This window comes from Liolophura sinensis, chromosome 1 (assembly GCF_032854445.1).
Source record: "Liolophura sinensis isolate JHLJ2023 chromosome 1, CUHK_Ljap_v2, whole genome shotgun sequence".
NCBI classification, from domain to species: Eukaryota; Metazoa; Mollusca; class Polyplacophora; order Chitonida; family Chitonidae; genus Liolophura; species Liolophura sinensis.
This window is the reverse complement of record NC_088295.1, coordinates 86,203,761-86,230,650: the sequence shown is the minus strand read 5'-3', so window position 1 is coordinate 86,230,650 and position 26,890 is coordinate 86,203,761. Positions and strand designations below refer to the sequence as shown.

The 26,890-nt window shown below is 39.1% G+C and overlaps 2 protein-coding genes across 3 annotated transcripts in view; one reads left to right on the top strand and one right to left on the bottom strand.

Annotated features, from left to right (window-relative positions):
* Positions 1-1,884, bottom strand: part of LOC135461938 (tetratricopeptide repeat protein 21B-like) — a 42,689-nt gene extending 40,805 nt beyond the window's left edge. The window contains exons 1-2 of the mRNA XM_064739228.1: positions 1,739-1,884; positions 102-231 (exon numbers count right to left, since the gene is read on the bottom strand). Of these exons, the coding sequence (XP_064595298.1) occupies positions 102-231; positions 1,739-1,765 (157 nt within the window). The 5' untranslated portion in view covers positions 1,766-1,884. The remainder of the gene's footprint in view (positions 1-101; positions 232-1,738) is intronic.
* Positions 1,885-2,263: 379 nt separating this feature from the next.
* Positions 2,264-26,890, top strand: part of LOC135461940 (uncharacterized) — a 38,923-nt gene continuing 14,296 nt past the window's right edge. For both annotated transcript variants that reach the window (XM_064739233.1, XM_064739232.1), the window contains exons 1-3: positions 2,264-2,350; positions 10,241-10,319; positions 14,915-15,109. In XM_064739233.1, the coding sequence (XP_064595303.1) occupies positions 2,345-2,350; positions 10,241-10,319; positions 14,915-15,109 (280 nt within the window). In that variant the 5' untranslated portion in view covers positions 2,264-2,344. The remainder of the gene's footprint in view (positions 2,351-10,240; positions 10,320-14,914; positions 15,110-26,890) is intronic.

Genomic DNA, 26,890 nt, shown 5'->3' with positions numbered 1-26,890 from the left:
AGATAAAGAGATTAAATAATGATGTTAATTTTTTTTTTTTTTTTTACATCTTTGCTCACGTTTAAAGATCACGGAAATGCATATGTACAGAATGTGAATACCTTGTTGGATCATGGCATATGCCCTGAAGAATTTTAAAACTGGGTCATTTCCATATTTTTGTAACCCTTCAGCAGCTGCATTCTCCATCTGGCCATAATATCTTTCCCTGCTGCAATAGTTAATCTTCGCCTGAAATAATTTAAAAAAAAAAGATGAACAAAATTATTTCTGCACGTGTTCATTTTTCACATCACACATTTTTTGAAAAGAAACACGGAAACAAACGTACGCAAGTGAGGCTATTCCCTTAATGCAGTACATAACACTTACCTTAGAACACTTGATCTAGGTGTGGAGAAGCTGTTATCTAGATAGGGTTACCTCGCTTGAATGCAGGCAATCAGCAAATGCTACCAATAAGAAAATGCTACCAAAAATACTTTCCGAAAAGTACTCAGAAGGTGTCTAGCCTTCAAATATGATACTTTCAGTGTCTTGTAGTACTTGGCAATCAGCAAAAATCAGCATTTCCCTCATTTTAGGTCCTTGTTATTTATCACCACCTGTTCCTTGACAGGAACCCGGGTGCTCAAAACTATGAATTATTTCCCTTGACTACACTTTGAGTGACCAAATTTATCCAATGACTAAGACAACCCTGAAAATTTTCTATTTTGTGAAGTTTTGTGATTGCCATGAACTATTTTTCATTCGGTCAACTAACCAACAGGTTATGGTTTACCTAGGAACATCTGGTTGACCATGGTTATGCTCCTAAAGTTTTTATGCACAAGTGAACACCAGTAAATGTTCCTTATTGTAAATGCGAAACATTTGGGTAATTTCGCTCCTGAATTCTTGCAGCTGCAATGCTTAAATTACCTCACTCCGCAACTTTGACTGGCTCAAGCCACAGGTACAGTAGAGAGTTAAACAGTGACTTATCATATTGAGGGTAATCAATGGCATCACATATTTAAATGGAACCCAATTAGTCCAACATTTTTCTGACATTAGGTTTGGAAAATCTTTGTTTGTCCAAGGATGGCCCTAAACCAACGTCAGAGCATGCACCATTTATAAGCCTGAAGCAGTTACCTGCCCATGTCACATATGTCGAGGCTGTCAGTACAGCCGTTCGCTTTGAGCACCACCAAGGAATCTCAGGACCACATGAACTAGGAAATAACCGACTTACATTGTGCTTGTGATACATCAACAGACAGAAAGATAAGGCAGACAAATGTCTGCAAGCTCTAGGCCGCATACACACATATTTGATGTGTAATTTTGGTCTCAGATACTGTTTTTAAATGGAGCACGCTCTGATGTTGGTTTGAGGCCATCCTTGGCCGATCAAAATTTTTGCCAAATCTAACGTCTCAGCAATTTCGGACTGAAGCGTGCTATGTTGTTGGTTTGGGGCCATCCTTGGTCAAAAAAAATTTTCCCAAACTTAACGTCAAAGAGCAATCTCAGGTTATCTGCACGTAGGCCGGAGAAAGGTTCTGTGAAAAATGAAGCTGTTTAAAAGCTCAAGACACCCACTGGTAATCACCCAAGAATAAGCGAGAAAGAATTGCTGCAACACTGCGTCTAACCATCTCACTGAGATTCTCAATGTAACTATGTAGTAATCATGCACGATCACCCGTGCACTGTTGGTGTCATAAGTTTAAGCCGTTCCGATATTTACCAATGTCACTGGATCTCCCTCTGCCATCTTTCAGTCCTCGTTGCTTGGTTAATTTGGTGACTAACACAGCGTTTTCACGTTATTTAGCTACTCTTCGGTGTATAAATCTTTTCATATGATATGCAAGTGTCCGATTCGTCCTGGCATTAGTGTGTTTCAAGTTGAGAATGCGAATGTTTGACATGCGCATAACCCATTTCCTTTTCCGCCTAAATGTCAGGCGTGAGGACCGTATGGTACTGTACAGGTCCGATTACGAAATGAATTTTACATTTTACATGTTATTACAATAAACAAAGCAGAATGCTGGCGACCACTGACCACTGTTGCATTTATGTCAGGACGAAGCATATTTGGGATGAATTATGCGTACATTTAGAATTGTGATAGGCGAAGAATTAGGAATTGGGACTCATATCCTTTCGGTTGATGAATGACATGTGGTCTCGCTCCATGACGATTACTGCAACAAACCTTCAGCGGGCTCACTTTGAAAGTCTGGATGGCACGCATTCGGCCTGAAGTTGGGGTGTTGGTGTCAGTTTATCTGAAATGTGTCTGCTCTTAAAGCACAAGATCCCAACAGGGGGCCATTGAATCTTCAGCATGATTGTGAGTATACGATACGTTGAAAATACCGAGAATTTTGCCATTGTCTGAAAAGTGAATTAGCAATAGAATAGCATGAGTTAGTGGTAACATTCAGAATCGACTTAAAGTTTTAGTGACAAGACCCACACTCTCACAGTGAGCGTTATTTCGCTTGATTAATAAATAATTTACATGTTGGTGCCAAACAGAAAACAAAGCTGTATTGTGTTATAACAATCTCGCTTTACATCACACGAGGGCAAACCTGTACATTTTTACTCGCACAGTTATATATAATATTAAGAAGTATCCACAAAAGATGACTTCAATTTATTAAATTATGTAATAAATCCTTTAAACTACATATTTCTGGGAAGAAGTCATCAATTATGAATGATATTAATTATTGTATACATTGTCCATATTAAAATGCTTTTTCATGCTGTATATTAAGGGATGACATAAAAGGGCTGTACCAGGATGACATAATCCCATATCAGACACACTTAAAAGAGATCCCCAATGACTTTATTTTCACACTAAATGTTCTGTAGACACAATATCTGTGCTATGTTAGTCTGTAAACTGCATTTAGAAAAATCTTACATCAACTAGTTCCATTTAAAAAAAAACAAAACATTAAAGTTGGACTTTCTGCCTATCATGTCGACCAGAGAGCCCTGGCCGGGTGATGTCACGCCGGTAAGACCTGCTGGGCTTTTGTATTGACAAGCCCTACAAAGCATTGCTGAATTCATGCATAAGACCTACCCACTGTTTGCTTTTCCAGAAGCCATCATACGACCTAATCATTGATTACCCCTACTACCCCTTCTTAATTAGCACTGTGGAAATCATATAAGTAAAACAATTTTACAAAAAATATTGTGATAGATAGGGTACCGAAGTTGTATCAGACCCTGGAAAAGCATGTACAGCATAGCAACTCACATACTGGCCACATAGATGACACAAACGCATTCAGGCATTGGACATCAATGGAATTATGGTAATATCTGTGAAGAATTTGGCATGTTTTCGTAGTCCACTATAAATTTTTATAACCAAGTCAAGCGACACTGGCTGATATGAGGATCCATGCAGACCGGCCAGTGGATTGTGAGTTGCAGTGACGATGACAGTCTGTCACTAACACCAGTGAAAGTAACAATGGAGCTGATCTTTTACGTATCATCCACAAAAGTAAGATAAGGTTTGAATTCTCTTGAATGGAAACTGTGATTGCTAACACATAGAAATGCCAATTTAAATTTTGTCTAGGTTTGCGTGACAGGTTTCAGGGTATGGCACGCACAGTGGTGATGAGGTATGAACTGACCTGAAAGGCCACCCTGTAGGTATGATGAGGTATGAACTGATCTGGAAGGCCACCCTGTAGGTATGATGAGGTATAAACTGAGCTGAAAGGCCACCCTGTAGGTATGATGAGGTATGAACTGATCTGGAAAGCTACCCTGTAGGTATGATTAGGTATGAACTGATCTGGAAGGCCACCCTGTAGGTATGATGAGGTATAAACTGATCTGGAAGGCCACCCTGTAGGTATGATGAGGTATAAACTGAGCTGAAAGGCCACCCTGTAGGTATGATTAGGTATGAACTGATCTGGAAGGCCACCCTGTAGGTATGATGAGGTATAAACTGATCTGGAAGGCCACCCTGTAGGTATGATTAGGTATGAACTGATCTGGAAGGCCACCCTGTAGGTATGATGAGGTATGAACTGATCTGGAAGGCCACTCTGTAGGTATGATGAGGTATAAACTGATCTGGAAGGCCACCCTGTAGGTATGATGAGGTATAAACTGAGCTGAAAGGCCACCCTGTAGGTATGATTAGGTATGAACTGAGCTGGAAGGCCACCCTGTAGGTATGATTAGGCATGAACTGAGCTGGAAGGCTACCCTGTAGGTATGATTAGGTATGAACTGAGCTGGAAGGCCACCCTGTAGGTATGATAAGGTATGAACTGAGCTGGAAAGCCACCCTGTAGGTATGATGAGGTATAAACTGATCTGGAAGGCCACCCTGTAGGTATGAACTGAGCTGGAAGGCCACCCTGTAGGTATGATGAGGTATGAACTGATCTGGAAAGCCACCCTGTAGGTATGATTAGGTATGAACTGATCTGGAAAGCCACCCTGTAGGTATGATTAGGTATGAACTGACCTGAAAAGCCACCCTGTAGGTATGATGAGGTATGAACTGATCTGGAAGGCCACTCTGTAGGTATGATGAGGTATGAACTGAGCTGGAAGGCCACCCTGTAGGTATGATAAGGTATGAACTGAGCTGGAAGGCCACCCTGTAGGTATGATGAGGTATAAACTGAGCTGGAAGGCCACCCTGTAGGTATGATGAGGTATTAACTGATCTGGAAGGCCACCCTGTAGGTATGATTAGGTATAAACTGATCTGGAAGGCCACCCTGTAGGTATGATGAGGTATGAACTGATCTGGAAGGCCACCCTGTAGGTATGATTAGGTATGAACTGATCTGGAAGGCCACCCTGTAGGTATGATTAGGTATGAACTGAGCTGGAAGGCCACCCTGTAGGTATGATTAGGTATGAACTGATCTGGAAAGCCATCCTGTAGGTATGATGAGGTATGAACTGATCTGGAAGGCCACCCTGTAGGTATGATGAGGTATAAACTGATCTGGAAGGCTACCCTGTAGTTATGATGAGGTATGAACTGAGCTGGAAAGCCACCCTGTAGGTTTGATGAGGTATGAACTGATCTGGAAGGCCACCCTGTAGGTATGATTAGGTATGAACTGATCTGGAAGGCTACCCTGTAGGTATGATGAGGTATAAACTGATCTGGAAGGCCACCCTGTAGGTATGATGAGGTATAAACTGATCTGGAAGGCCACTATGTAGGTATGATTAGGTATAAACTGATCTGGAAGGCCACTCTGTAGGTATGATGAGGTATGAACTGATCTGGAAGGCCACCCTGTAGGTATGATTAGGTATGAACTGATCTGGAAGGCTACCCTGTAGGTTTGATGAGGTATAAACTGATCTGGAAGGCCACCCTGTAGGTATGATTAGGTATAAACTGATCTGGAAGGCCACTCTGTAGGTATGATGAGGTATGAACTGATCTGGAAGGCCACCCTGTAGGTATGATGAGGTATGAACTGATCTGGAAGGCCACCCTGTAGGTATGATGAGGTATGAACTGATCTGGAAGGCTACCCTGTAGGTATGATGAGGTATAAACTGAGCTGGAAGGCCACCCTGTAGGTATGATGAGGTATAAACTGATCTGGAAGGCCACCCTGTAGGTATGATGAGGTATAAACTGATCTGGAAGGCCACCCTGTAGGTATGAACTGAGCTGGTAGGCCACCCTGTAGGTATGATGAGGTATGAACTGATCTGGAAGGCCACCCTGTAGGTATGATGAGGTATAAACTGATCTGGAAGGCCACCCTGTAGGTATGAACTGAGCTGGAAGGCCACCCTGTAGGTATGATGAGGTATGAACTGATCTGGAAGGCCACTCTGTAGGTATGATGAGGTATGAACTGATCTGGAAGGCCACCCTGTAGGTATGATGAGGTATAAACTGACCTGGAAGGCCACCCTGTAGGTATGATGAGGTATGAACTGATCTGGAAGGCCACCCTGTAGGTATGATGAGGTATAAACTGATCTGGAAGGCCACCCTGTAGGTATGAATTGAGCTGGAAGGCCACCCTGGAGGTATGAACTGATCTGGAAGGCTACCCTGTAGGTATGATGAGGTATAAACTGATCTGGAAGGCCACCCTGTAGGTATGATGAGGTATAAACTGATCTGGAAGGCCACCCTGTAGGTATGATGAGGTATAAACTGAGCTGAAAGGCCACCCTGTAGGTATGATTAGGTATGAACTGAGCTGGAAGGCCACCCTGTAGGTATGATGAGGTATAAACTGAGCCGAAAGGCCACCCTGTAGGTATGATTAGGTATGAACTGATCTGGAAGGCCACCCTGTAGGTATGATGAGGTATAAACTGATCTGGAAGGCCACCCTGTAGGTATGATTAGGTATGAACTGATCTGGAAGGCCGCCCTGTAGGTATGATTAGGTATGAACTGATCTGGAAGGCCACCCTGTAGGTATGATGAGGTATAAACTGATCTGGAAGGCCACCCTGTAGGTATAAACTGATCTGGAAGGCCACCCTGTAGGTATGATGAGGTATAAACTGAGCTGAAAGGCCACCCTGTAGGTATGATTAGGTATGAACTGATCTGGAAGGCCACCCTGTAGGTATGATGAGGTATAAACTGATCTGGAAGGCCACCCTGTAGGTATGATTAGGTATGAACTGATCTGGAAGGCCACCCTGTAGGTATGATGAGGTATGAACTGAGCTGAAAGACCACCCTATGGGTATGATTAGGTATGAACTGACCTGAAAGGCCACCCTGTAGGTATGATTAGGTATGAACTGATCTGGAAGGCCACCCTGTAGGTATGATGAGGTATGAACTGATCTGGAAGGCCACCCTGTAGGTATGATGAGGTATGAACTGAGCTGAAAGACCACCCTATAGGTATGATTAGGTATAAACTGATCTGGAAGGCTACCCTGTAGGTATGATTAGGTATGAACTGATCTGGAAGGCCACCCTGTAGGTATGATGAGGTATGAACTGACCTGAAAGGCCACACTGGCCATTGTAGAGCAAAGGCTAGCGCCTCCCCACAGTTTGTGTTTCATCATGCTGTTTTGAACAAGCAAGTAGCTAAACAACTTTTACATTCCAGGAGTAAAAATTTGGATGTCTTTCCTTTTTTGTTTGTTTTTTTTAAGGGGGGCTGGGGGGTGGGGGAAATTATAAGACTTGTCCTTCAGCCTTGCCTTTCAGAAGGTATGGCTCATATGACTGCGATCGAGTTCTCTGTAAATCAGAAGGCGCTTTTAATGAGATCTGGTCCATATTTTCTCATTCTGCGGCATTTTTAGGCCATTTATGTAATTTCACAGTATCCTGCCTTGTGTTACTGGAGTCACAAGCCACACTTCGTCATGGAATAATCTCAAAAATAGCTGTAAAAGTATAGCAATGGTATCCTGCTCTCTGTGTTGTACACAAAGCCAAGACTCAGATGCCTGCAATGAAAGTACGGCTTGGAAGTCCTAAGGTCAATGGTGACATGATTTTAGTGGAGTAGATTTTCGTATGGTTAATCACCAAATTCTGCCGTTTTTCTTCTGTTTTCTTCCATTTTAACCAATCAGAATCGATTCAGGGGACTTCAAACTATCTGTCTGCAGTTTGGAAGGCGCAGCACTGGGGATCTGCTTTAAATAATCTGCACTACATGTACTTGAGCTGATTTAATGTTTGTATTTTAACATTTATAACATATATATATGTGTCGGTCACGCATGTTTGGGACATGTGTGGATATGGCAGGACATTCCAGACTCTCAAACCATGCCTTATCTTACCATTTAGGACTTTTTACATGACAGCTATAAATTTTGGGCACTTACATGTGAAACTCCTTAAGTTGTATATATGATGAATTTTGTGTTTCTGGTTGTCTACATCCTAAATATCTCCTGCAATAACATTTGAAGCGGGTTTTTTTTTCTTTGTAGCTCAAGCCCTGAGATCACAAAGTGATCTTAGACTTAAGTCAAAGTTTTGATCATTATGTTTGGTACGTTCCTTTCCATCATTTTAGCCGAAATTTGTTACACAATAACTTACCCAGAATTTATATTGTGAAGCAATACTTGTTACATCAGAAATAACAGTTTTAAACTGATTTGAAATTTGGTCTTAAGTGCAAGATCACTTTGTGATTCTGGGGCCAGGGAAAATCAACATACGCAGTTTAACTCGGTCTAGTTTCATTTGTACGTGCACATAAACATTTGAACCGTGGATTTGGGGAGTAGCCTCTAGGTGTATGAGAAGGGAATATCTTTTGATGCCCCAGATTTGGCCTAGTGAATGAGGTATCTTTTCCTGTCCAGTGGTGACACAGTTTCAAACTTTCTTGATCATTGCTCTTTTGCAATGCATGAGCACAAGTTGTGTTCGCAGTTTGTCCCCCAAACCTCATCATAAAGGCCGGAGTAAATAGTAAATAGTAAATAGTACACAACATTGTGTGAAAGAGGAATAAAAACTGTCTGTTAGTCTTGTACAAATATGTACCCAAATTTGTGTTGATCATAGAGGATCTGTTCACTTATTCATCGTATTGGCCGAAAATTGCCCTGAACCGTGATATTGTGCAGGGGTATATCCTTATCTTAATGGAGCTATAGGCATTCTTAAGCTGTCTAGTATTTCAGACCCCCCATCAAGTTCAATACTGTTGGCACTCACAGCTGTGTTTCACAGTCACTCAAGGTGCATGGTTTATCACACCAAGAGACAGCCCCTGGGACAAGTACAATATATAATATGTGTATATATTGTGCAGTAAATGGCATAAAGTTTTGCACTAAAAATTGCATTTTTAGAGGCAAACGTAGGTTATAAAATGTTACTTTGGGTGCATAAACTTACATTTTCAGTTAGGATATCATCCTTACTTTCCAAACAAAGGCCAAAACAAACCTTTCTCAGTAGAACTCTGAAAAACAGGTAAGACTTGCAGCTTAGTCTGTCATGGACAAACTTTTATCTCATTATTCTCCATATGTATATATATGTTTGTGTGTGTGTGTGTGTAGAATTAGAAGACTTGATTGTTTACTTTATGTGATTTAAGCCTGACACCTATATACTCGTACGTCATCATTGCTGTCAGGTGCACACACTTGTACAGACAGTCAATAGATGTTGCTGCATAATGTGTTGATTTTTTGTTCATTGATACATATATTACTCAGGTTAGTACAAGAAAAACCTCTTTCACGTGTAAGCACATATTCTAAACTCCATAAAAAGGACAAAAAAAAAAAACAAACAAAACAACACCACCACTTCAAGTGTGCTTTAATCATGCGATCAATGTGAGTTCAAATCCAAGTCATAGACTTCCTCTCACTTCATTCATGGGAAGATTAGCGTTGTGAATTAGTCGTGAATTTCCCAGGAGCAGTTTCCATCCATTATAATGTTGGATGTCATCATGTATGTGAAATATTCAGGAGTATGGTGTAAAACGCCAAGTAAATAAGTAAATAATTTGACTCTTTCAGTGTGTAGACGAGTAAGTAATATGGGTGGAATCAAGCCAATAACAGAAATGAATGTTCACTTCCAGGCTTAAATACATGACTATTTTTCATGTGTGACATGCTCGTGGGATATTCCTTTGCCAGCTTGTTATACAATTTTCACACAACAGGGGCAATAGTAGTGGAATTAAGGGAACAATTGGCATCAGAATTCAGCTTTTATATGTGCTATGTATTATATATGTTATACACAGCTCAGTAAAGCTGCATTGATTTAACTTTCCGCTTGACCAAGGTTAAAGGCTCAGTCACAATCAGTCCAGCAGTTCTGGAGCCATATGTAATCACTGTGCCTGTAAGTCCAAGGCTGGTCAGCTCATATCATTTGCCAGAGGTAACAGTTGTCACCCCTTTCTCTGTGAGAGACCATGACCTTTGAGTCATGTATAAACATGTTAACAATGTCAACAAAAGAGAAATGGTCTGAGATTAATAATGTTGCCTGTAGCTTGTGAAGGCAAGCCAGTAATCTTACCTGTATAACCTGCACAGGTATGCTAGCTGTAAATGAAATCTGTGGAAGAACTGTACCTGGCCGAATAGCATATACTGATTGACTTACCTCCATGTATCCCTGAACTTCCCTGATGCTACCAGTTGTTTAGAATGTCACAGTCTGTCGTAAATTCAAGTCTTACATATAATTGTTTAAGTTTACCTTTCGCTGTATAAATTACAGAGACGCTCCTATGAAGACTTTCTTGTACCTGGACTGTGGAATTTAGTTCATGCCAATCATCACATGGATGGGATTTTAGGTAACTTTATTTCACAGTTTCAGGTTGTTTAGTTAACCTGTAGAACTTTTCTCACCTTTTTAGTGGCATCTTTCTTCATGTTATTATGACAAGAGCTTGAGGTTGTTTAGTACATGTAGAGCTTTTCTCCCTTGGTACTGTCTACTTTGTCCATGTTATGATAGCATGTTTCACTGTAGATGTTGAGCTTGTTATGAACTTTAGCAAACGTTTCATGTGTATGATTTAGCTGGTTGCTAAACAGCAAGTCTTTTTATATATTAAGACAAAAAGCTTCTGTGCTTTTCATCTATTGTTGTTTGTGCAAGTTTATATTTACATGTAGGGAGTTGTTTATCCTTTCTGTCCATGCAGTACTACATAGAACATGCTTGTTTCACGTATATCTGCATGTATGTAGGTACAGGAATGTAGTAAGTTTGTGGTAAGATGTGGGACTAGATTCACAAGGTGTGGATTCAGTTCTGAGTGTAGAGAAAGAATTTGTAAACTCCCCTATTCTCATTGTTGGAAGAACTTTGAAGACAATATAAGCGGTGAACAGTGTTCATGAAGCCATTTGGGAAGTGTTACATTTTTTATAAACCACTTGTCTTCCACCAATTAATGTGATGTGGAAACCTAAATGTCACGCATATGAAAGCTCATCAATAACTTGTCAGAGGTTGGTGGTTTTCTCCAGGCACTCTGAAGACATTTATTTGACACGAAAATCAAATAAATGAATAAATGTATGGTGTTATAAATTTATTTCTTGTTTGATATGAAGGAGCATGTGATTCTTGGTGAAGTGTGTTGAGAGATTTGCCTACTGTATTAGATGTGCACAAACATCTACCTGTACTTACCTGTATGGATATCAAGCTTGATTGTAAAGTTTGTCAATAAGATATTGTGCAACACTGACCAAGTGCCTTTCGGCCATAATCATTCATTCTTTACACAAGACCAGTTTCTCTAAAAATTGTGTTTTATTGAATGACCTCCATCACTCGACTCAACTCAGATTACAAGCTCCAATTATCAGTTATAAAATCTGTGGATGGTGTTTTAAAGTTTTATCATACTTTGAGTGTTATTATCATGCCTATTAACTTGTATTGCAGGTGAGATTAAACCTTAGTTATATATCTTCCATATACAGTAGTGATATAGTTCAGTTCATTCTACTTCCCTTTCTGTTGCAGTTAATATATTTACCTGTACAGTGTTCCTGTATGGCTATTCTGCATGACTTACCTGAAGAGATTGTTTTTAAAAAGTTGTCTGAACACTTTCTTGGTGATCTATTTGCTTGTGAAATTACATGTTGCATGATTGTGTAGTTAAAATAAAAAGTTGTGCATTTCTTCTGATGTTTACCTTTGTAATTTTGAACTGTTTGTTTGTTGTTATCCACAGGTGTTTTGTGACAAGGTATATTCCATATTGATATATTTGAGTTTGAGTAGTATATCACTTGTGAGAACCCCAAGGGTATGCTGTGTGTTTCCCCTCACTCAGTGTATGTTGATTCATTTTGTTATTTTATTGTTGCACCTGACCTTTCCTATTTCACAGTATTCCATGTCATTGCAGTCCGTCCTTTCTTGTGTACAATATGTTTGCATGGTTTGCACATGCGTTGTTTGTTCAATGCCTATACTTTATAAATATATATGTATATCTGTGTACTACAGTGTGTTTGTTTGGTATACACCTGATTGCACAGTGCAAATACTTGTCATGTTAGTGATCATGTCATGCCTGTAATGTATATAGAACATGCGCCATATGCTGTATGCTGCGCGTGCATGCATGCATTGTATATTAAGTGTACTTGTACATCAGTTTATGCTGTGTTTATATTGTACTCCGCACATGCACTATTAAATCTGAGATAAGTTTCAGGCTGCAGAACTCTACTTTCAGAAATATGGATTTGTACTCTTCCATTCACTAACCTGGAACTCGGTATTTTCAGTTGTGCTGGCTTTAGCAACAAAAACAAGTCTCCATTCATTCTAAAGTAGTTCTGACTTCATATTACCCACTTATTAATGAGTATATGTAATTGTAAACACAAGTGTGCATTAACAGTAAACCAGACTTCGCTAACCAATGTTTTTGAATAGAGTCACTCAGCCACCTCTAATTAGCATCATCGAGTAAAAGAAGGACTCCACCATAATGCTGGCTCCCATCGCATAAGTGAAATATTCTTGAGTGCAGCGTAAAACACCAATCAAATAAATAAATCAAGGATAAACTCATGGAACATGGAGATTGAAACCAAGAAAATCTATAACATTAAAAGGGTAAACGGCAACCTGTTTGGGAATCTACTGTGCTTTTGCTTTCATAATGAACATGAAGAACTATAAGCAACTGTTATAATGAAGAAAGAAGGTGCTCTTAATATTTCATAGAGCACAGTCCTCTCTGTTAATGAACTTATGTGATTCGAAAATGTTGGCTTGTGAAATTTGGATATTGTTAGTGCGGATGCGTTTGTTACATTTGTGTTAATTGCGATGTTATGTTCTTTAATAAATTCTGTCACAAAATGAGATGATATGAATTCTGTATTACTTGAAGATCAGAGGAATACTATTTTTGTAGCGTACGGTATTAAGACTTTGAGGACAATGCAGGAGACAGGAGATCCAGGTTATAGTGACTGGAATGATTGGAAATGGTTTATGTGGCAGCTGAGCCGTTAACATGGCCAGCAGAAATATCTGCAATATACAATAGGATACAATATGCACTAGGTTATACAGCACATAATGTACTGTGTTCTGTTCACGTATACATTACAGGGCCGAAGGAAGCCGGGGAGGGGGTGGTGGTGGCCAAGGGGGCCATTTCAAAAGTGGGGGAGCAGCATCTTTTGCCCCCCCCCCCCCCACTTTTCAGGTTCCGGAAATGATATATACTTGTAATACAAACAGGCCCCTTTACCGAATGAAACATCACACTATTGCAAATATATTTTCTCGGTATACTAAACATGGTAAACTGCAAGTTTCCCAGTGCACATTCCTAATAATAATAAAAGTTTATCGCCATTTCAAGATCATTTCACGTAGGACAGGTTGCAAGATTCATCAGTGAAGGAAAGATAAGTAACCGTTGTAACCACCGACTTTGGCGCGTTACTGACAATTGCCCTAAATCAGACACAACCTTTTTTTTTCTGAGCCAAAGGCCTGATCAAAAAGTGTATGTATTCATGTGAATGACACTGATTTTAATCAAAGGCAAGCCAGTGCGAATAGCCTGGAAACATGGATGTTTCTTTCCAACAATTCTCCTCCATACGAGTTAAATGCTTGTATTAGTCAATCTACCAATCAACCATTCTCCAGCATGCATAAATTTAATGTTGAATTCAGGATAAATTGTTACCATGTTCTTACTTGAGCCGTGGTTCTCTAGGCAAAAGCGTCAAGAATTGAGCTCAACGTCTAAATCAATTTTTTCAGGCAGGCTTAAATAGTCAATAACACCTCAACTGGCATATCTAAGATACAGCAAATTGCCTCTAAAGCAATGTAACTCCTTTAGAGCTTCCTGGGCCCTCACCTTTTTTGCTGCGACTCGTGACCCCCCCCCCACTTTGAAATTGCTTCCTATGCCCCTGCATTATGTACATGTATTTTGTACTGATTTCAGCACATGCTCTAGCCATACATGTACATGTAAGTATACAGTCCCTGGTACATGTGCATGGATGGACTGTATACTATGTACGGAGCACAACATGTGATTGAAATGCACATACATTTATATTGTGTTAATGTAAAATTTTATACATGTTGAAAAGTAATGTTCAAGCTATAATATGGAAAATTTGTGTGATAAGATAGCCAACCACCTTTACATTTCTGTTACACACCTTTGGTGCTCATTTTCAACCCTGCCATCTTTGCTTTAAACTATTTGTTTGCGATTCATTTTACATTAAAATTAGGTGTACATGTATTATGATTTAATTGTGGTGTATTTGCAACATGTAATCAAATATTATCATCAACTGCCAGTTAAAATCAAATGAATTTAAATTTTTACAAATTAACATATTCAAGGTATTACATCAAATGAAGCACATCAGTTAGAATGTATGTTTTACTGTATTGTTTTAAGTGGCCTCACTAGCTCAGATGGTTAAACCGCTGACTCACTGTGACTGTCAGGCCCTTGACCAATGAGGTTGCCTGTTCAAATCCAGCCCCTGTTCTTTCAACTGAGGTTTTAAGTCAAGAGGTTTGTAAGGTGTCTGAAAAATGTCAGTGGTTTACTCTAAGTAGTCTGATATTAATAAAACACTCTCATGGCCAGTGTTAATAAAAAAATGAAAAAAAAAAAACAAGTAAATTAATTGTTTGGATCGTTTTGATTATTTTATAGTCGTTTTGATTATTTTATAGTCGTTTTGATTGTTTTATAGAGGTTTAGTGGTATCAGTATTTTCCTGTGTTAATTGTTTCAGAGCTAATTACCTGGGGATCAGCAGAAGCTAGGTGTTTAATTAACTCTGTTGTCCCCATCACTTATTCACGCAGACCTTTTAACATCAGTCTGACATGAAATATTACCTGGACTGTTTGTAGGCACCCCTAGAGACCTGACTCGGTATGATCCTGCCATTGACGATGTGGCTGAACTACGCCTTAGTGGAGACTTCCGTTTAAAGGGCTGGCCGGAAAGAGATTTTCTAGAATTTAGAAACCCAGTAAGACGGACAAAAGAGGAACTGAGCCAGGAGAAGACTAGGCTTGCTGGATACTGCGTGTATCAGTTTCAAGGTAGGTACATGTGGGGTGGAAACTACGACGTGCCCTTAGGGAATTACAGCAAGTAGTACATAGATCTGCATGACCCTCACAAGTAAAGATTGAGGAGAGACCTTTGGTTGCTATCCACACAAGATAAGTACATGTAACAACAGTGAAAAGCTTCACATCGAGGCACAAATCAGTTAAGTGTGATGTATAGTGAAGTCTTCTTGGGTACATGTGTACATGTATAATGTATCTTAAGTGACACCAATATTACTTTGTTTTATGAGCAAGCTGACATTTCCAAAACTGGAAAGGAATGGTATATCCAGCTTTGTCTGGTCTTGATATTTTTAGGAATTTCGTGTTTTTCAAGGCTTTCCAGTAACGTAAATGTGTCTTAAGCAGGAAAAATTTCAGGGACGGTCCATTTTCCCACGAATTATGTCAGTTTTTCAGTTCAATTTTTTTGATAAAAGATTCATTCTGCCGGGGTAAAACAAAAATAGGTGTGACCTTATGTGATTTGAGAAGTGTGGTTTGCGGCAAATTGTTGTAATTGCCTATTAATATTCAGAGTAAGGAAGACAAGCAAGATGATTGGTTTCTGCCTCTGTAGTAACTGGACAACGTTGTCAGTGGGAACACAGACTCTTCATTATGCTTCTGTGCTCATGTAGTAACTGGACAACGTTGTCAGTGGGAACACAGACTCTTCATCATGTAAACAGTTTGTTAAATATGATGTATTAATTCCCTAAAAAAGTTTATACATTACCAGTAATGTCTGGCATATGTGGAATGCTTAGCTCAAGATACCTGTATGGGTGGTTTATTCACGTCCCAGGTGGAGCTAATTACACTGCTGCATGGTGTAGTCACTTAAGGTGTATACTTGGATGGATGAGTAATTTCATTTTCCTAACATTTGGGTTAAATGGCAGTATTTTGTGAAAGTAATTTATATAGTGTATTTCGTGTGATTCTTCAACCATTTGATATGTTTGCAAGGTGTTTGTTAAAGTATCTTCTCCCGAGGACAGCATTCTGCATAAACTGATAAAATTATACTTTTTGTGACGTTCTGAAATTGGTCAACCCAACCAATGTAGTTTTGTCTCTGAAAGCAAATCAAAAAGGTCACTGAAAGTTGCTCTTTCATGTGTGCAAAAAACTGAGGATTTAGCATTTTAAGTAATTGCAGGAGGCAGCTTTGGTGAGGGTAATTTTATCTAATCATAAAAAAGAGACACAATGTTAGGGTTTTTTTTAGATTCGAAATAGGGGATGCTTATTGAGGTTAACTTTGGCATCTGGCAGACAGGGACATTGATGGAGAATGATGTTCGCACCCTACAAAAGCAGGCATGGGTAATATTTGTATTCTGTAGAAGCTGACTTTAATAAAGGATAAGGTTGTCACCATACCAAAAAAGGTACATTGATGGAGGGTGACTCAGCCTTCTCACAAAGTTGGACATTGGTGGAAGGTAATGGTGGAATCATACCCCAAGAGGATATTGTTGGAATATAATTTAATTCTGATTTTGAAACATTGTATAAATGTATAAATTTGGTTTATGGTAAAGAGATGAAACTGATTGGATGTATCTGTACAGAGTAATGTGGTTACCATGGATACAGTGTGAGTGCTGTTTTTTCTTAAATGTGCAGGTACTTGTAATTTATTTTGCTGTACAGGGTAATATTTGAAGCCAAATTGATGAAAGGTACATTTAATTCAGACTATTTTTGTTTTTTGTCAAATCTAAAGGTACATTGAGTGTCCGTTCAAGTGAAACATTGATTAATGGAAATGATATGTACAGTACGATCCTGAATCATATTTTATGATTGTACAAATTGGCCGATATTATAGATTTACCTGTCTGGGGAGAGAATCAATTTGACATTTGCTGAGGTAATTACACACTGTCCTACTCTTGTTTACCCGTACTACCAGACATGTCTCAGTATTCCAGTCTGGGTGAGCCTGACCCATTGCCATGTTAACGTCACAGGCATGTTGCCATTTCATTTGATATTCATGAAACAATTTCATTCATGTTTGATTGAAAGGGAATTCTAGCAGCTCTTATACTAGAATGTAAAGATTTTTGTTTAGGGTGTTGTCTTGTAAGAACTGAATCATGCCTTGCTAGAATGTGGTGTAGATTTTGTATTCATGTATTTGTTAGATGAATATAGCCTACATGTACTTTGGGAACCATAAACGGTTTGGTATCTCTTGACAAATCCCTGTGTTTACCCTTCAGAAATATTCGAATATGTTCTTCTCCAGTCTTTCAGTTCAGCAAAGAGCTGGTACATGATCATGCAGGGAAAATTTATTTTGTAGTTGTAAAACTACAGTGTTTCTTATTTAAAGCATATTATATTATAAAGTAATGGTATTTGGCCAGTACCCTCCAGCAGGACATTTTATTGATGTCAAACACTCTTTTACCAGATCATTATAATGGTGTCACATTAAAGACAGTGTGAAGTTATAGTAGAAAATGATACATTGTTACACTGGGCCGAGTTGTTCAAAAGTGTATTAAGACTTAAGCCGGTATCAACTTTAGTCCAGACTAAAGTCCATTTACTTTGTACTAGGTTGAGACTTCTATTAAGATTTAAGCTTGTCTTAACTTTAATACACTTTTGAACAACTGACCTCTGACGACCTGAAACTATTAATTTTGGACATGAAAATGGCTACCAGACCAGACCTGATAGAATTAAAAAATACGCCACCTACCTATCATAATGGTTGTAACAAGCATGTTACATGTACACATTCGTGCACTGCGCATGGTTATCATCATAAGTTATGATTTTTATTGTTACAGTTATCATTACACGTATATTTATGTTTCCCTGATTGGTATTATGTACATTTACAGACATGTATATGTATATTACCATTATTACTATACATGTAATGGGTGGGGGGGGCGTCCATGGCAGAGTGGTTAGCATGCCAGCATGGCGTAATAACTCTGGAGCCTCTCACCATTGTGGTCTCTGTGAATTCAACTCTGACTCACAGAGTGAGTTTTCTCTGCGGTCCTCTCTGTCAGCAACCTGCAGATGGCCATGGCCTTCCTCCCAGCATAATTTTGGCCAGTGTCATATACGTGAAATATTCTTGAGTACGGTGTAAAACACCAATCAAACAAATAAATAAATATTACATGTTGTTACATTGCCATGATCCTGATAATTATATATATTTTATGCAATCTTAAGTAATTTGATATTTGTGCTCAGTGTGTAAAACTTACAGAGGAGGAGAGCTCAAAATTACAAACATTTATAGTGAACTGGTTATTTAACGTTGGAAAGCTGCTTTTATTACAAACTTTAGCTGATAATTTCTAAGTGATAGATCAATAACTCCATACTGAAGAGCACTGGGTCCATGGGAATGACTTGGTTCTCTGTGTGCTTTATTGGGTGTGAAAGTCTATTATAACAACTAACACACACGGCTGTTTCAGGTGTACCATAAATCATTGAATCTTGCGATAATCCCTGTAGTCATGTGTAACCAAGAAACTTGCCTTCTCCCGTAGTAGACTGTCAGAAGGTTTTTAGCACTGATAATCTGATTGAGGCACATGAGATTAATTAGTAACAGGAGTTGTGTAGTAATAATTATCACCAATTGGTTTACTTGCAGAATTTGATGGACGTACTGTGACATTTTGAACAATTTCCCTTAGATGAATATACCTGAAAAATGAATTATTTTGGTTTTCACTGCTGCATGCTTAGATAGGCATACATACATGTGTATGATTAATGCTTTGTAAGTAAAGAGTCTTGAAATCAATAGTCATTCTAGAAGGGCCTGTGTCCACACATTGGCTACCCACACTGTCAACCCCTGTCATTACAGATGTGGTTACTTGACAGTTTTCTGTCTTTACTTTTGATGGCACGCCCACGCTCTGTAAGGTTCAAGCTGTCTGTTTTTATTTGGCATGCATGCAATAAATTGTGCTTGTACAGTCAGTAAAATCACAAAAAATGATTGGCTGTGACAGAAGCTACAGGACACTGTGAAATAGAATGGTAATGTCATAAAATATTGAGAGATCATGATTCGGTCTGTGTTGCTATGGAATCATAAACAAGAAACAAATCACAGTTAGGTGAAGAATTTAACACACAGTTATCACTGTGCTGTTAGTTTCACTATTCATATCAACATTTTACAAATAGTATGTTGTAAAGTGCATTTCTGCTAAAGTACCTGTAGAGCAGACTTTAATAATTATGGTTTGGAGGGAAGGTATGGAAATGCTGGATTTGTCTGGGATGGTAAATGATGGACAAACAGGTGAGTACTCAGAGTAATTATATACTGTTTCACTGTACCCTTTGATCATCTGTCTAGCATTAAAATTAAAGTGGATTTTTCTCACACACTTAATCTACTAAAATCCAAACTTTTTCATTTTCCTGCACACAGAATCTTGTCTGATCCCCGTTCCATCGTGATTTGTGCTTAGTGTTTTTCTTTAAAAGAACCTTTTAAGTTTGGAACTTTTTGGATTTTACATCACATTTTTGTTAGCTTTTACCCTCCTCTGTAACAAGGCAGACATAAAAATCAGCTTATGGTCCCTATAGACCTGACTGCCATTTTGTCTGTGGATTGTTTTTGTAACAAAACCCAACAGTCGCTGTGCAGACCGAGCTGTTTGTGGACCCTTTCCAGCTAAAATGTGTTCTTTCATGAATTCATTGCACCTGTAAACATGCTCAGTAGAGCCATGAGCTAAACGTTACTTAGATTAGAAGTTGAAATGTGAGAAAAATTTTTTCTAATTTCCATTCAGATGGTATTCTTTTATTGTGGACATAAATATATTCACTCTTTATAGAAATTTCTATCAACAGTGGGTGAATATAGAAGTACAGGTAAGAATACTGGATGGCTAAACTATTTGCCGTCATTTCAGTCCACATTGAATCTCCTGTCTTGCTTGTTAGGATTGTGGCCTTGAAAACCCTCATCAAATACATGCATCTCATCTTGAGAGTTTCAAGATGTATGTTTTTGGGGGGAGTGGAAATAGCATGTCCTATCAAAATTCTGTTTGTTCTACCATGGCTTCATTGTTTCCATGGTTACAGCAGTATCTGTACCCTCCTCTACCCATTTATTTCACCTTAAGAACACCTGATGTTACTGTTGCTACATCTCTGTGTACTGCATACTAACACATGTACCATAATGTTTCTTATTTTTTGGACACTCTAACTTCAATACATACAGCATTCAAACAAAAATTAAATAAATGTATGTAACAGTTATCCAATGTAAAGATCAGTGGGATGGGTATGTCATGGTAAATAAGTGTGCACTGGCAGCAAACTATCTGAAAATCAATTACTTCTTGCTGGATGTGTTACACGTAGATAGATCAGGTTTTCAGGGAAGTTAAGAGCTTAAAGAGCAAGTAACACTATGCATAGCAACATCAGATTCATTGAGCTAATGTATGATGAACCGAAAGGAAAGTAAGTGTAGCGAATTTTAGTATGTGATAATATAAATTGTCTTGCAACAAATGCATCACATTTGGTGACAAATGCAGCGCATTTGGTGACAAATGCAGCACATTAAGTGACAAATGCAGCACATTTGGTGACAAAAAAAAAAAGAAAATCAGTGAAGGAATTTGATTGTAAGCTTCACTGATCCTTTGATAATTTATATGCGTACAATTTTTGTATAAAATAATTGACCAATAAAGAATACATTCTTTTTTTTTTTTTTTTTCTTTTTTTCATTTTGATCAGATAAAGTTGCCAAGTATTTTGAAACACATGGAGCTGAGTAAACTTGTAACATAACCTGTTGACCTAAGAATATGTTTAGTAACCAGAACTGACCTGGCTTGATCATATCAGCAGTGCCAGCCCATTAATTTGTGCAGATATCTGATCCATTTTTAACTTGCCGTTGCCGTTTTTGCTGCTTCATTGACATGCACCCTGAAAATTTCCTCTGGTTGTCCTAGTATTGACCCCGAGTGATTGATGGTGAATATTGATAGATGTGATGTGTACAAAAGCACTAATCAGTCAGGAACTTTGTCATCAGCTTCAGGTACAGTTCTGTCAATAGCCTTCATTGTTAACTGTATTGATTATTTGTCCTCAAGTGGGCAGATCTCTGATTCACTGTTAACAACTTACCTGCCAGCTTGGAAGTGACTCCTATTAAAGTCACTGTTTTGTTTCTTGGCCATAAAAGCACCTTCCACAGGTCATGATTTATGATTTAGTGCTCATCTAGTTTCCTGTAGCACAGGTTTTATTTGGCTATTCAGCAGTATTGATTTTGAAGTCTACTGGGATTTATCGTTCTGGCTGCTGACTCTGATTTGGAATTACATTTATATTAGATTCTGACATCATCAGCATAGATTTACCATTTCACCATTTCCAAAGTGGTTTCTTCAAGATGTAAAATGTGTTTACAAACAGGTAAGTAGATGAAACAGTTGTGTCATATGGATATGATGCATCGGTAATAAGTGCTCAAGGCAGCAGGTTAAAGCATACAAAATTGGATGCATACTTCTGAAAGCATCGAGAATCATCGAAAACTCGAGAGTCATTCATGGCCATTTTGGAGAAACAGTTCACATGCAGCTGTAGTCAGTATTTCACCCTAGTTCTTCAGTCTGTTAAATGTTAGAGTTCCTGTGTCAAATACAATCAAATGTTCTGACATGTTTCTCTTAGTGTACATTTCTTATTCTCACCTCATATGTCATTCACACAAGCTTTAGTTGTTTACATCCTCATTTTCTCACATGAGATAATGCGAGTCCAGACCTTGGGCCAGTTTTTGCTGTTGGAAAGAGATTTATGAAGCAAATACATGTACAAACATCCCAGAAATCTCATATAAGAAAGGGCTAATTTTTCATGGCTGCACATTCAATAGAAGCAGGTTACTGCAAGCCATTTATGTTTAAAGCTTGACAGGCAAACTGGCTTGACAGTCACTTTCTAGCTGTCTAATCCTATTTTGATTGGAAAAAGATTTGTTTTCTGTCACAGTTATTTGGAACAAGTCTTTGTGTTTTACACACAAATATTTTGTTTTATGAAACTGTAAGGTTTACATGTATTTGGCTCATGGCCATGTATGTAGTTCTTGGCCATGCATTTTTGTGAGTGTATTTTATAACACACAAGTGCACTATTGAATATTTAATTATATGACACTGTGGAGTCATGTTTCAGGAGGGAACAAACAGAGATCAGTTCCCTGCATACCATATGGCTAATTGACGAGTATAAATTCATCGCCAGTTTGATTTGGAAGGCTTAGTTAGTAGGTGCCTGGTTCCCAAAACTTGACACCTTTGCTAGAAGACAAGATTATTTAGATAGAGCTCATTATAATGCTTGATACTTCTACATTTCCAAAATATTCTTTATATGGCACAGTTAAAGGTTAGAACTAAAAAAATTGTGCAGTTTGTTTTTGTTGTGAGAGCACATGCAGTTCCTTAATGCTGATTTATGTTAAGGGGCTTTTTTTGCTTTTTGTTTTACAGTAACACTGGTTACAAAACCATCAAACTATACCTGGTATGGTGCCCACAATCTGAGGTCAAACAAATTACATTGTGTTTGGTTAAACATGTCCATGGATGTATTGTGTGGTTGTGTGTGTGACAAACTCAATTTAATGCTGTAAAGTTTGTTATTGTACTTTGATTGTTTGGTATGGCTTTGTTTGTCGCTTTCTAGTGGAGAGTGTTAATTGTTCCCATAGAACTTGGAACTAAGCCTTACCAACAAAACTCTCAGAACCTCTTCAGTTTGCTCACCTATAGTATATGTACAAGTATGTCTGTCTGAGAAACAAGGCTTTAGTCCAGAGGAGAGCCCTAGGCATCTAGACAAACTTTCTTACAGGTATTACAGGTATGGCATCTTTGAAGTTTTGTTTTGGGTTATTACATGTACTTACATTATTTAATTTTATGTCATATACAGCAGATCCTTTTGTGTTGAAAATGTAGGATGCATATTTGTATTCCTAAAACAGGTCACAAGGGTCTTTCAATTCAGAATGCTGTAGAATGGATCTTTTAATTCAAAATGCTGTGGAATGGATCTTTTAATAATGTCATGAATGATGGTCAGAAAAAGACTTTATCCTTGAAACATGCATCATTGAAACTAGACATTCAGGGTCTGCAAGTCTGATGTTTATATCAATATTCTCAAACCATTCATTATTTGGATCTGTCTGTAAATTCATGGATCTGTCTGTAAATTCATGGATCTGTCTGTAAATTTATGTAGAAAAGTTTGTGTGGATGTGAACTAATTCATGCCATGTATTGGTCTTCTTGGTTTTGCTAAACATGGCTCAAATACAAGACTGCAAGTTGATACTTGACTCAGTGCCAGGACATGTTAAATCCACACGTATCTTTGTGTGCCCAGCAGTGGAGCAATAGTTAGGTGACAACCTAATGAGTATTGAGCAGCTAATCATGTTCCTTTCTTGGACTATACTGCTCATATTTATTTTCATAGACCTTGGAAGGAACAGGAGCTGTAAATAATGTTTATATTTTATTATAAAGATTAAAAAGAGAATGAAGCTTTTTTATATTAAACTCCCCAATCCCTGTATTAAAACATACCGTGTAAACAGCAGGACCTTGTTTCTTAGTGCTGTGTTTTGGTAACTAATAAAATTTATAACTTAATTTCTGGGGGGAATGTATTACTTATTGCTTTAAAGATTGTTTTAGAGCAAAAATTGCTGAAAGGAGCCTTATACATGTAAGCCATTATTCTTCAGGCATTTAAACAAGTTTGACAGCCTTTGTAGAACTATCAGGTTAGTTAGTCGAAGTAGGAATCTGTTGTTCATTGATCACGTGGAACCTGTTTTGGAAGTAGAAATGTTTGAGGACAATGGAGATAAAATCTCAAGACAGCTTAGTGATATTCAATACTGACAAGTGGAGGTCTTAGGCCTTGTGCAGCCTTGTTGACTTTGCAGTCTTAAATGTTGTGTTGGTTATTAAGTTCATGTATTGGTAATAACTTGCTCAGTAGTTCAAGGTGGAAGCATACTGAATTGCATTTTGTTCCTGCTTTGACCCCAGCGTTAACATCCGAGGTAGATCTGAGAACTCACCCAGTCTGACTGGACACCTCACCCTTTCCGACCTGGCAATCTACCCAGTCTAACCTGACACCCTTCTCCCCCAGTGTTAACATCCCAGTTAGATCTGAGACCTCACCCAGTCTGACCAGACACCTCACCCTTTCTGACCTGGCAAACTACCCAGTCTAACCTGACAGCCATCTCCCCCAGTGTTAACATCCCAGTTAGATCTGAGAACTCACCCACTCTGACCTGACACCTCACCCTTTCTGACAGGAAACCTCACCCTTTCTGACCTTGCAAACTACCCTGTCTAATGTGACACCCCTCTCCACCCAGTGTTAACATAGTTAGATCTGAGAACTCACCCAGTCTGACAGGAAACCTCACCCAGTCTGACAGGAAACCTCACCCTTTCTGACCTTGCAAACTACCCTGTCTAATGTGACACCCCTCTCCCCCCAGTGTTAACATCCCACCCAGTTAGATCTGAGAACTCACCCAGTCTGACAGGAAACCTCACCCAGTCTGACAGGAAACCTCACCCTTTCTGACCTTGCAAACTACCCTGTCTAATGTGACACCCCTCTCCCCCCAGTGTTAACATCCCACCCAGTTAGATCTGAGAACTCACCCAGTCTGACAGGAAACCTCACCCTTTCTGACCTTGCAAACTACCCTGTCTAACGTGACACCCCTCTCCCCCCAGTGTTAACATCCCACCCAGTTAGATCTGAAAACACCACCAGTCTGGACACCCCACAAAATCCTGCCTTGATACTTTCACAAGTGCTGACAACTCATCCACTTCTACCTAGGCATGTTCCCTCACCTATTCATCACCTGATATATCACCAAAGTCCAACCTAATTGACCTTTTGTAGTATTGACTGGCTATCTCGCCCAGTTTGAACGTACACCCCACTTAGTCTGATCTGACACCCCACCCAATCTGACCTGACACCTCATCCAGTCTGACCTGACACCTGTCCCAGTCTGACCTGACACCTTACCCAGCCTCAACTGACACCCCACCCAGCCCCACCTGACGTCTCGCCCAGTATGATCTGATACCTCACCCAGTTTGACCACACACCCCACCCAGTCTGACCTGACACCTCACCCAGTCTGACCTGACACCTCACCCAGTGTGTCAATATACCTCATTCAGTCTGACCAGATGCTTCACCCTGTATGACCTGATGCCTCATCTGGCACCACACCCAGCCTCACCGGACACCCTGTCCAGTCTGACTAGATACCTCAGTGTGTATACACATATCTTTTGCCTGTCTCTGTGCATGCATATACGAGCCAGCTGGTTTCTTGTTGAGGGGGGTACTTAGATTGTCTTTCATTCATCGGGCACAAAAGGTATGGCTTCAATGCCATCCTCATTTAATCAAGTTAGCAATGTTTGTCCTCATCTACCTTGATTTACTGACCTGTATTAATTCTTCACAGTCTTTTGATGACCTTTCCTTCATGAGTATGAATGATTCACAGTTTAGTCCGGTTCTGCTTTATAAAGATTGACAGGCACAGTGGTTACTGGCACTGGTGGGAGTACAAAACAACATGGCGTAGGAAAGTTGCTGTAGTAACACGTATGCAATGTAAGGTATATATGTATTTCAAAGTAGATGGAGAAGAAGTGTTAGTGCCAAAAATATCTCCCTGCCTATAGCCTTGTTACTTAGGTTACTTTGTAGCGGTAAATATTATGAGGTAAATAGGCATGATAGAAATTAGAGGTGAAACAACAACATCATAGGTTATATTGGCTGTCAGACCTCTTTTGCTATCGCTAGTATTACCTGGTAGTACAGTAACTTTGTGCCGCTGGTTTGTTTTGATGAAAGCACATCAGCACCATTCATAGCACTGTTTATTGCAGTTTTCTGATATTGTATCAAGGAAGGGGCTCCAAACTCACACACATTTGTTTTCAAAACAACAAAATACACACTTATAAGAGATGAACAATGATTGGCTGAAAATCCCCTGGCAGAATTATGCAGGATGCAATGTCATTGGCTGTTGACACAGTAGGCTTATACAAATACAGTCAAGCAAGGGAGATTATGAAGCCTGTAGCATGGAATCAACCTTGCTGGCAGTGTAATTGGCAATTACATTATGGCCATAAACTTTCTGTTTAGCTCACTTGCTTTTTATCATTACAGCACAGATATAGAGTACACTGTGGGTGAAAATATGTGCATCACCTGTTAGAAAGCTGATCAGTTACTTGCCAAAGGTTTGCTGGTTTGCTCCATGCTGTCTCATTTCATCACAGATAAAACTAACTTATTGTATGATTGAAATATTCTTGAGCATTGTGTTCTGTCTCCACACACGCCGTCGATTATTTATTGTCACCAAGGCCTCGCTAACAACGACTTTGATGAATCTATAAATTTCCTGTCCAAGGCCACAGTCATACCTGTACCTCATGCACCTTGTGTCGTCTAGCTTTTTGAAAACATATAGTCCAAAGTGTTCGTAAAGTAGAAAACAATGACTTACAGTGTTACTGATCTGAAAACTACCTGTTGATTTCCTCTTTTGCCAGAGTGGTGGTCAAGCCCAGGTGCATATATTTGCTACAGTACACTGTATGTCCTGAGCAACCT